We start from the raw sequence: 12,427 nt of genomic DNA, 5'->3' as shown, positions 1-12,427 counted from the left end.
CTGCACTACTGTGATGTTTTCCTTTACTAACAGTGCCACCCCTCTTCAACCCTCCTCTGTCACACCTAAAACACTTATACCCAGGAACATTCAGCTGCCAGTCCTGCCCTTCTCGTAACCACGTCTCCATTACAGCCACCACATCTAACTTCCTCACAAACATCAAGGCCCTAAGCTCATCCATTTTTCCTGTCGCACTCCTAGCATTGAAACAGACACAGTTCAACCCACGAGTGTCCCTCGGCACCTCCTTCTCCCTGATAATTTTCCTTTCACCCGACTCTCTCCTAGCCACATCCCCACCCCCCCTCCCTATTAGTTTAAACCATTCCTAAACACCCCAGCTAACCTCCCCGCTAAGACACTAGTTCCCCTCCCATTCAAATTCTCCCCACCCCTCCTGTACAGTTGCCCTTCTCTCCTAAATACCTCCTAGTGGTCCACAAAAGTAAAGCCCTCTACCCTACACCAATCCCTCAACCATGCATTCAGCTGCATGATCTCATCATTCTTTGCCCTGCTGGTACTAGGCAGCAACCCAGAGAGTGCCACCCTGGAGGTCCTGCTCTTTAGTTTGGACCCCAACTCCCTAAATTGCCTACGGACCTCTACCCTACTCCTCCTTCCTATGTCCCCCTCCCCTATGTGTACTATGACCTCTGCCTGGGTCCCCTCCCCTTTCAAAATTCCCTCTACCCTTTCTGTTACGTCCTTTACCCCAGCTCCAGGGAGGCAGACCACCATCCTGGAGTCACGCCTCTGCCCACAGAACCTCCTATCAATACCTTGGACCCTCCCATCCCCTACCACTATCACCTTACCAGCCCCCTTCTGTCCCTCTAAGTCAGTCTGGCCCTCCTGCTTATCTTTCTGCGCCCCTGTTGACGAATCTTGGGGGGCCACTGGGGAGGCTGGGGGACCCTGACTACTCTTCTTCTCCCTCTTTTTCCTCCTACCAGTCGTCCACCCTTCCTGCTCTTCAGCCCAGAAATCAGAGGCTGAATGCCCGGGCAGGAAAGAATATAGCCAGTGTTGTATCTGGATGACCCTTCGTGACGAAACGTTGGCTCTATTCTCTCCCACAGATGTTGTCAGGCCTGCTGAGATTTTCCAGCATTTTGTTTTTGAGCTTTGAAGGTAGCTGGACAGTAAATAAGGAATCAAGAAGGCATTTGCAATACTTGACCTTCTTAGCCAATGCATGGAACTAGGAGATTTTACTGGAACTGTATAAAACACTAGATAGGCCACAGTTGGAGTATTGCATGCAATGCTGATTGTTACATTATCAAAAAGATATGATTGCAATTGAAAAGAACCATGGAGATCCACCAGGATGTTACCTCAGCTAAAGCATTTTGGTTGTGAGGAAACATTGGGTTGGCTGGGTCATTTTCTTTTGAAAGCAGGAATCTGTGGAGACTTGATGGATGTATATAACATTACAAAGGGTCTAGTTAGAGTGGAGAGGATGGCTTTATTCTCCTTGACTAAGGGATCCATAACTAAGTGGCATTGATATAAAGTAAAAGATGAGAGGTTTAGAGGGGATTTGAGGGGAATTTTTTTAAGCCAGAGGGCAGTGGGGATTTGGAACACATTGCCTGAAAGGGTGGTAGAGGAAGAAACCTTAATAATGTTTACAATGTACTTGGATATGCACTTGAAATCTAAAGTGCCATAATCTGCAAGACTGCAATCAAGATCTGGAAAGTGGGAATAGGCTGGATGGCTACTTATCAGTAAATATGGACACATTGGGCCAAACGACCTACCTCTATGTTGTAAATTAGACTGCCTTGAAAATATTATCGTCGGTCTTTAAGTGCAGAAGCAACATCAAAGCAGCTACTGCATCCACCTCTCCCCCACCCCACCATGAGTCAATCCCAAGCCCCACAGGATGGGTTTGAACCAGTGGTCACTGGTTGGTTAGGGCGGGGTGCGCTGTGGGAGGAAGGTAGCCACCCTTTGAACAAGAGGGCCAAGAAAAGAGCATAAATAAACAAGATGAAGTAACGAATAACTGCCACTCCCAGCCTTGATCCTGAGCCTGAAAATATTGTGCTAATCCCTAGGCTCAACAGAGAAGACCCAGGGTTCATCAAGGCAGCATGGGATTCCCCCCACACCACCCACTCCCTTTCCTGTGTGGATCAAAATCCATCATACCATAAAAACAAATTGACTCACCAAAACCCCTGAGGGCAGAGCATCGGGAGGATAAGGGACAGTCCTTGGCTGTGAACCACAACTCTAATCTGGGCATGCTAGCAGATTACCTCTGCATTTCAGAGACTCATAGATTATCAGCCCTATATACTTACACAACGGGAACTATACATAAATACGTATTGTAACTAGTTGCATTTTTTTGCAAGTGGAGAAGTATCTTTAAAAAGATGTGGAATGTTGTCATCTATATTTAAAGGGTAGCTGTATGCCATCACTAGAAGGAAAATATTCTGTGTGATCTCATCTCAGTTTTACTTTGGCCTGTGGACAGTACACAACTCTGCAGCTGATGTCTTTAAGCTTTATACCTTTGAATTTTTGTTCTAATGTGCCTAGTCTCAATAAGTGAACCAGCAATGTGTCTTCCCAACCCCTAATAAGTGATTAGTGCTTTTACATCATTACAAAAACACCACTTATTTCTCTTTTTACCTGTGTTATTGATAATGAAGTGGATGAAGTCCATTTCACCTCCCCCCTCAAGAATACTCTTCAGCTGCACTATGTGCTGACTGTATTGATACTTGGTATTCTTTAAATAGTTGTGATTGCTATGTTGGTTCAGTTCAGATTTATTTTTACTGAATTTTTTGATAGGAATGGTCAGCAAGCCCCTTGTTTGAAAGAAGCGGCAATAAAAAAGATTCATTCTTGGACCTTGATGGACGACCGAACATGTTAAACAAAAGATATACAACTGTTAGTGAAGATGGTGTCAAGCTTCATGCATTATTGGAGGTAAAAAGAGAACCGTCCAGTGTTCACCTCACACTGTTTATAAATACTATCATTTCTCCTGGGAGATTGAACATAATGGGTTAAATTATTACAGTCAAGTACAAGTGGTTTTGGATGCATGTGGGAAGTTAATCCATCTAAGAGTAATGCTGGATCAGAATCTTGTGATCATTCAGCCAATTTCCAGACTGCAGTCTGGCTAGCCATAGCTGAGTGAGGAACCAACTTGAAACTGTTGGGTACGCATTTAACCAACCAGTTAACCAAACACAATGGTTTAACCAACGTATTTAGCTCTAGGGTCAACTAAACAAATGCACAACAGGATGTGCTACTTCAGTAAAACCAACAGGCTGAGAAGGCTTTGTACGGTGAAACTGAAGGGCTCCAGCTATGTACAGGTGAGAGGCTGCACAGCACTTCTTCTGAGACTGTGCAGTCATTGCTAGATAACATCTTGGATATCAGCCCACCTGTCTTGCACTTCACTCATCTTGAACTGTGCTTCACTGCTGTCGGCCTTCCCTATGGCATTGGAGCATCCTATTAGCCCTATTTTGAAGTTCTAATGAGGGAGAAGAGGAGCAACATCAGAGGCAGCTTCATAGGGCAGAGGAGTTGGATGCAGGACTCCAGTGAAATTTCCTACACAGATTGTTCAGGCAATTTAGGCAGTTTCTTTGGTTGAAGCACCACATAGACTGCAATGATTCAAGAACACAGCTCACTACCACCTTCTCAAAGGCAATTAGGAATGGACAATAAATATTGGCCTTGCCAGCAATGCCCACATCCCATGAATAAGACTAGAGATTATAAAAAGAATGAAAGGATAAAATTAAAAGTTCTGTATTTGAATGTAGATAGCATTCGAAACAAAACAGATGAACTGCAAGTGCACACAGAAATAAATAAATACAATTTGATAGCCATGACTGCAGGGAGACATGGATTGGAACCTTATATTGAAGGGTACAGACTATTTAAAAGGATAGGAAGTGAGGAAAAGGAGGATGGCTTTCTTAGATAATTATGGTATTAGTACAATATGAGGGGATGACCTAAATTCAAGAATCAGGATGTGGAAAGGGTTTGTGTGGAAATAAGAAATGGTTAAGACAAATAGTCACTTGTGGGAGTTGTATCCTAACAACAACCACATGGTAGAGTAGAGCATAAAGAATAATTGGAGTTATCAGAAAGGCAGGTGGGTCTGAGACTTTATTTTTAAATTTAACTAAGGACAATTATAAGGGCATGAAAGCAAATTTGACAAAATAGGTTAAGGGAGAGACGCACTTAAGGGGATATTTCAGAATGCACAGAATTCAAAGAAAATAATTTATGAAATGTAGGCATCGCTGGCCAGACTAGCATTTATTGCCCATTCATAGTTGCCCTTGAAATGATAGGAGGGTCCACCTTCTCAAAGTGCTGCAGTGCCTGAGGTATAGGTAGACCCAAAATGCTCTTAGGGAGAGAGAGTTCCAGGCGACAGTGAAGTAACATCGATATATTTCCAAGTCAAGATGGTGAATGACTTGGAGGGGCACTTCCAGGTGGTGGTGTTCCTAAGTATCTTGTCCTTCTAGATGGTAGTCATTGTGGGTTTTGAAGGTGTTGCCTAAGGAAACTTGGTGGGTTTCTGCAATGCAGCATGTAGATGGTACACATGGTTGCCACTGTGCTTTGGTGGTGGGGTATTGAATGTTTGTGAAAAGGGTTATCAATCAAGCAGACTGCTTTGTCCTGGATGATCTGAAGCTTCTTAAGTGTTTTTCGAATACTCATCCAGGCAAGTGAAGAGTATTCCATTATACTCCTGACTTGTGCCTTGTAGATGGTGGACAAGCTTTGAGGAACATAGAACATAGAACATAGAACACTACAGCACAAACAGGCCCTTCGGCCCACAAGTTGCGCCGATCACATCATCACCTACCAACCTACAGACCTATCTATAACCCTCAATCTCATTAAACCCCATATACTCATCCAGAAGTCTTTTAAAAGACCCCAGCGAGTTCGCCTCCACCACCACTGACGGCAGCCGATTCCATTCACTCACCACCCTCTGAGTGAAAAACTTACCCCTAACATCACTTCTGAACCTCCCTCCCCGCACCTTAAATCTGTCCTCTCGTAGCGACCATTTCAAACCGGGGAAATAGCCTCTGAGAGTCCACCCTATCTATTCCTCTCAACATTTTGTAAACTTCTATCAGGTCGCCTCTCAACCTTCGTCTCTCCAGGGAAAAGAGTCCCAGCTCCCTCAACCTAACTTCATAAGGCATGCCTCCCAGTCCAGGCAACATCCTTGTAAATCTCCTCTGCACCCTTTCAATAGCTTCTACATCTTTCCTATAGTGAGGCGACCAGAACTGCGCACAATACTCCAAATGAGGCCTGACAAGGGTCTTATAAAGTTCCAGCATTACCTCCCGACTCCTAAACGCAATCCCTCGATTAATGAAGGCCAGTACACCATACGCCTTCTTGACCACCTCCTCCACCTGCGAGGCTGATTTAAGAGTCCTGTGGACCCGGACCCCAAGATCCTTCTGCTCCTCAACACTACACAGACTTCTGCCCTTGATAGTGTACTCGTTCATCCCGTTGGTTCTGCCAAAATGGACGACTACACATTTATCCGCGTTGAAGTCCATCTGCCACTTCTCCGCCCAGTCCTGCATCCTATCTATGTCCTGCTGCAACTTTTGCCATCCTTCCAGATCATCCACAACACCACCGACCTTCGTGTCATCAGCGAACTTACTTACCCATCCCTCCACTTCCTCATCCAGGTCATTTATGAAAATGACAAACAACAAGGGTCCCAGAACAGATCCTTGAGGCACTCCGCTGGTGACTGACCTCCATTCAGAAAAAGCCCCATCCACAACCACTCTCTGCCTTCTGCAGGCAAGCCAGTTCTGGATCCACAAGGCCAAAGGTCCTTGGATCCCATGCCCTCTCACCTTCTCAAGAAGTCTTGCATGGGGGACCTTATCAAACGCCTTGCTGAAGTCCATGTACACTACGTCCACGGCACTTCCTTCGTCAGGAGATGAGTCAGGAGATGAGTTACTTGCCATAGCCCTTGACCTGCTCTAGTACCCACAGTATTTATATGGCTGGCCCAGTTCAGTTTCTGGTCATTGGTAATCCCCAGGATGTTGATAGAATAAATACATTGTAATGAATAAGAAAAAAATCTAAGGGATGGACCTAACATTCATGGTGAACTAGAAAGGTTGAAATACTATAAGAGTAAAAAAAAACATAAAATTGTGCAAAGACAGGTAGCAAAATATAAAGAACGGCAAAGGATGACAGCGATTAATGAAAAGAGGAAAATTAAACCATGAAAGTAAACTAGTCAGAAATATAAAAACAGAAAATAAGAGTTCTTATAAATATTTTAAAAAGAAGAGCTAACAAAATAAGTGTTGGTCCTGTAGAAAATTAATCTCAAGGATTGATAATGAAATAGGAGATGGCAGATTAATTGAACAGATCTTCATTATAGAGGATACAAGTAACATCCCAGAAGCAGCTATAATCCAAGAAGTAGCAGGGAGCAAGGAACTCAGGGAAATCACAGTCACCAGAGAAGTGGTACTGAATAAATGGTTGGAACCGTGGGCCAAAAAGAGCTTGGGTTCTGATAAGCTTCATCTTAGGGTCTTAAAAGAAGGGTCCAATGTCTCCCTAGATTCGGAGAAAGTCCCATTAGTTTGGAAGGTAATAAATGTAACTCCATTATTCAAAAAGGGAAGGAGACAGAAGGGGGGGAAGCTACAAACCATTTAGCTGACCATCTATCATGAGGAAAGCGTTGGAAGCTATAAAGAATTGATAGCCGGACATTTGGACAAGCTCAGATTAATCGGGCTAAGTCAACATGGTTTTGTGAAAGGGAAAACATGTCTAACCGGCTTCTGGAGTTTTTTTTTGAGGAAGTAGGATGTTCTGCGCATAAAGCATCTTTGGGGTGTGGGAGGAAACAGGAGCATCTGTAGGAAACCTATGCAGACACACGGAGAATGTGCAAACTCCACACTCGACAGTCACTCAAGGCCGAATTAAACCCAGGTCCTTGGCAGCCGTGCTAACCACTGCGCTACTGTGCCATCCTGACGAAAGAGCAGCGCTCCAAGAGCTTGTGATTTCAAATAAATCTGTTGGACTATAACCTGGTGTTGTGTGACCTCTCATCTTGTCCACCCCAATCCAACACTGGCATCTCTCATTATCATAACGTTGAAGTCGAGTTTGGGAGATTGTAAGGGTTAGGTTTCAGAAAACCTGTACAGTTCTCTGAATGGGATGCACCCATTGCCCCAATCCTCAAACTGGATTGCATTATAGGAATCTATGGCAAATATAAACTATCTGTTAATTGAGGAGCTCAAATAGAAAGATACCCTAGAATTGTGGACCTCTATGACAAATTAGCAGGGAGCCTGAAGTACATCATGTTAGATTTCAGTCATGCCTACCAACAGCTGGAGTTGAAGGGGATTCACAGAGGTTAGTTACTTTCACCCTCCACAGGACTATACCGGTACACACATTTACCTTTTGGATTCTCATCATTAGGGCAGGTGGCATGATGGCTCAGTGGCACTGCTGCACATTCCTCTTGTATCTGTGTGGATTTTCTCTGGGAGCTCTGGTTTCGTCCCACAGTCTGAAAGACGTGCTGGTTAGATGCATTGCCGATTCTAAATTTTCTCTCAGTGTGCCCAAACAGATGCCGGAATGTGGCGACTGGGGGATTTTTACAATAACTTCATTGAAGTGTAAATGCAAGCCTATTTGCGACATTAATAAATAAAACTGTGCCATAGTCCAGGATATAAGGGAAAGTTTATTACAGGGCACTCCTAATGTAATGGTATATCTCGATGATGTCCTGAGGAACACAAGTCAAACTTAGAGGAAGTTTTGAGAAGATTTAAAAAAGCAGATGTTCTTTTGAAATGAGAGTTGCATTTTCCAGGTGGATGAAGATATATAAGAACATAACACATAGGAACAGAATTAGGCCATTTGGCCCATCGAATCTGCTCCGCCATTCAATCCTGGATGACATTTTTCTCATCCCCATTTCTGCTTCCTTTTCCCCATAAACCCTGATACCCTCATAAATCAGAATCTGTTTATCTCTGTCTTAAAAACACTCAATAACCTGGCCTCCACAGATTTCAGCAGCAAAGAGATCCACAGATTCACCACTCTCTGGCTGAGGAAATTCATCTTCATCTCTGGTTTAAAGGATCGTCCCTTTAATCTGGGGTTTATACTCAGATTTCAGGGTAGACAGTAAAGACTTTAATAATAAAATAAACTTCAAACAGATGGCATAGAAAGGCCAACTGCATTTGTATCAAGAACATTATCAGATGCAGAGAAAATATAGACAAGGAAAATGGATGGTAATTTATGCAGTGGAGAAGTTATATTCAGATCACAAGCGATCGTTGGGTTTATTCCAAGAGGATAAACCAGTGTCACCAATTGCTTCTGTCAGCGTACAGAGATTGGTTCTGTTGTTAGCTGTGTACGACTACTCTTTCCAGCATCAACCAGGCATGCAAATATCAAATGTGGATGCACTCGGTTGCTTACCTCTGCTACTACCAGTGATTCACCACTGGTACTGCAAGAAATAGCCACAAAAACAGAAAATGCTGAAAAATCTCAGCAGGTCTGAGAGCCCTGTTGAAGGGTCATCTAGATTCAAAACATTGGCACTATTCACTCCCCATAAATGCTGTCAGACCAATGGAGGTTTTTCAGCATTTTCTGTTTTTGTTTGGAGATTCCAGCACCCACAATATTTTGCTTTTACCACAAGAAATAGTATTGGTGTTGCACTTGATAGAGTCTTTGCTGGTCTTAGCAAATCCTGTAAAAACTTGGACTGAAAGGCCATGATGTGGCGATGTCGGTGTTGAATTGGAGTGGGCACAGTGAAAAGTCTCACAACATCAAGTTAAAGTCCAACAGGTTTATTTGGCATCACAAGCCTTCAGAACGCTGTTCCTTCATTAGGTGAGTGAAGGAGTAGCACTCTGAAAGCTCGTGATTCCAAATAAACCTGTTTGACCTTAACCTTGTGTTGTGAGACTTCTTACTGGACTGAAAGGGACCAACTGTTATCAAAAGTTAAGTGAATGGCGATGCAAGGATTGTGCTATGTGAAATCAGAGCAACTTAAACTTTTCCAGCAATGTATAATGGAAATAATGCATGAGGATGACATGTTATTGTGGGGGATTCGTGTTATTATGCCACCCCAAAAGGCAACTGTTTTAATTATAGGAATTGCTCAACACAAACGTAGGACAAAGTAGGATGAAAGCACTTGCCTGAAGTTTTTTTGATGGCCGGGAATCAATAAAGAAATGGAAAGAATGATCAGCCAGTGCCGGACTTGTGAATCCAAGCAGGCATTGCTGCCACTGATGAATATTCATCCTTGGGAGTAGCTGGGTGGGCCGTGATCAAGATTACATATTGATTTTGCAGGTCCTTTCATGGGACATACGTTCCTGATCTTAGTTGATGTGCATTTTAAATGCTTGGGTGTCCAATTGATGAAGTCTACAGTGGTCACAGCCACCATTGACAAGTTGAAGCATCCCAGAGGTCTTAATGTCAGGCAATGGCACAGCATTTAAGCAGAGGACTTTCAGAAATTTGTTAAGTCAAAAAGGTATTTGCCATGTTTGGTCAGACCTTACCACCCAGCTTCCAATGAGTTCGGAGAACAAGTACAAATTTTCAAATCATCAATAAGAAAACAAGTTCATAGGCCATTACCTTCACGTTCGCCAAATTTCTTGTTGTCATTCAATACCACACCTAATGTGACCTCTGGGGTCACGCCAGCTGAATTACTAATGAGATGCTGTTTACAGATCCATTTGGATTTGGTAGTTCCAGATTTGGCGGGGAGGGTGAAGGTTAGGTAAGCCTGCCAAAAAGAAAATCATGGCTGGAGTTTTACTGCCCCACCTGCTATGGGAATTGGAGTGGATGAAGGGTGGATAATGGAATGATGCATTGACCTTGGGCAGGATTTTACAGTTTCAGGATGAGTGAAGCCATAAAATCCTGTAACATGACTCGATAAAAATGGTCTGGGTTTTCCAAGATGATGATCTAGTTTTGGCCAGGAATTTTGAAGCAGGACTGACATGGGTGTCTGATAAAATTGTGGAAAGAACAGGACCAGTCTCCTACATTGTAGAAGTACAAGGTAATTGTGTAAAACAAAAACATGTGGATCATTTGAGGAAGAGAGTTGGGCCTGATGCAGAGAATCAACACGTCTCCTGCAGCAGACTTGTATTCATCAGTTGCTGATATAGGGATCCTCTTTGTAAGAATGGAGCAGGGCATCCAGTAGTTTCCGAAACCAAGGAGCCAGTAGCTACTGAGGAGGACCTCGACATCAGATTGATGAGTTTACACTTTGCAACAGGCTGCCAAGGTTCTGTACTCACCGAAGATTATAGTACCACATTGAAATGTTCCTCCAGAGTCCGAGAGTTTCCTGACCACCTGAACTTATGACGAGTTTTTCCTGGGGTGTCTCTATGTCTTATCAAGCTTTGTATGCTTATATTTAATGATGAACTATAGATGAACTTAGGAGTTAAGGGGGAAAAAGAGTGGTAGCGTGGCCCCTTTAAAGGGGTGATCCCAGAGGGCCACATGATTGGGCCCTAACCTATGGCGAGTGTAATAAATCCATGGAGGCAAAGGTCCCGTTACCAAAGTTCCTTTATTTACAAGACACACTGTACAGAGTACTCCCTGCTTCAGCAGGCAGACTGTCACACTTGCTTTAAGTAGGGAACATGAGGCTCCCTGATTGGGCCATTAATTAAGACTCAATCAGTGAGTTCATACTCTAGCAGGCCAATCTCATTTGCCTGGCTGAAGTCATCACTGAAAGGCGGCATGGGAAATCAAGTGAATTGGATGAAAAGGGGTGCATCTTGAATCAGGGAGTAACCTCGTAGTTCTGGCAGACCCTTGTTTATACATGTACAAATATTGTTGGTAAATAAACTTGAAACCACAACAAGACCTTTGAAGTTACTACAGAGTGCATGCTTCTATTGTGCTTAAGAGCAACTGATACTCATTGGGGAAAATAAGGAATGTACATAAGAAATAATTTACACTTGTTGTGGGAGTGGGTGCGTTGGAATAACAGCTGAGTTTAATGCTGAACAAACCAGACTTCAGACCAAAATCTGTCTCACCTGATCGTATTTTTTTTGTAGAATTGAGGAGGGAAAGCTACTGAACATAAAAGTACAGGACTCCAGTGATAACTTCAAAAATTTGAAGAATTAAAATGCTTATTTAAATAAATAAGAGAGACTGAGGGATTTGGGGTTGTTTTCACTGGAAAGAAGGCGGCTAAGAGGGGATCTTATAGAAACATATAAGATGATTAGAGGTTTAGATAGGGTGGATGGTGATAGCCTGTTTCCTCGGATGGAGAAAGCTAGCACGAGGGGGCATGGCTTTAAATTAAGGGGGGGTAGTTATAGGACGGATGTCAGGGGCAGGTTCTTTACCCAGAGGGTGGTGAGGGACTGGAATGCCCTGCCTGCTGCAGTTGTAAATGCGCCTAGTTTGGGGGCGTTTAAGAGATTGGTGGATAGGTTTATGGACGAAAAGGGTTTGGTTTAGATTAGTGGGTCAATGTTTTTTTTTTAAAAATTAAGACTGGTCGGCGCAACATTGTGGGCCGAAGGGCCTGTTCCGCGCTGTAATGTTCTATGTTCTATGTTCTAAAACTTAAACATACAAGTTAAATGAAACACAGTTAGAAAAATTTTACAAAATAACCCATAAAATGCTTTACCAAAAGTACACAAAACTATATTTTCTGGCAACAGCCTTTACAGATTGTTAACCATAAATTCCAGGAAATATTACCCAAACCAAGAAATTGCTTAATTTTATAGGGAAGTACATTCCATGCTGATATGTTTTTTCCATAGGGAGATTCAAATCAAGCCTCCACAGGTCAAACAATATCCTGGTCCGAAACAGAATTGCCTTCACTGCTCTTTTGTTACACTCCAGACACTTAGCAGTTTGTTATTTTGCTTCTACTCTCCACAGCAACTAAGTACAGTTGAAAACCTGTTCTCTTAAATATTTCACTATTCCTTTCATCTTAGCCCTCTTTTGGCTTCAATATCCCTTTGAAAACTCAAGTTTCCAAATATTAAACCTTAAATTTACCTCCACTTTGCATCAGTAAAATTTTGAAACATCTGCTGCTGTTTACTCGCCAATCTCCTGTGAAGAGCAAATGTTCTTTGAATGTCCTTTGAAATGCAACAGCTACACACCAATTCCAACACTTTTCCCCCGATGCCCAACCTTTGAGGGATTTTATGAGGTCAAATTCAAA

At 42.9% G+C, this 12,427-nt stretch overlaps 1 protein-coding gene across 1 annotated transcript in view; it reads left to right on the top strand.

Annotated features, from left to right (window-relative positions):
- The window catches only part of LOC145356565 (dynein axonemal heavy chain 17-like), an 811,195-nt gene that overhangs the window by 202,164 nt on the left and 596,604 nt on the right, over positions 1-12,427 (top strand). The window contains exon 17 of the mRNA XM_080209339.1: positions 2,833-2,973. Within this exon, the coding sequence (XP_080065465.1) occupies positions 2,833-2,973 (141 nt within the window). The remainder of the gene's footprint in view (positions 1-2,832; positions 2,974-12,427) is intronic.

Source organism: Carcharhinus amblyrhynchos, chromosome 21 (assembly GCF_965287045.1).
Source record: "Carcharhinus amblyrhynchos chromosome 21, sCarAmb.v2.hapA, whole genome shotgun sequence".
NCBI classification, from domain to species: domain Eukaryota; kingdom Metazoa; phylum Chordata; class Chondrichthyes; order Carcharhiniformes; family Carcharhinidae; genus Carcharhinus; species Carcharhinus amblyrhynchos.
This window is presented reverse-complemented; position numbering and strand designations above follow the sequence as displayed.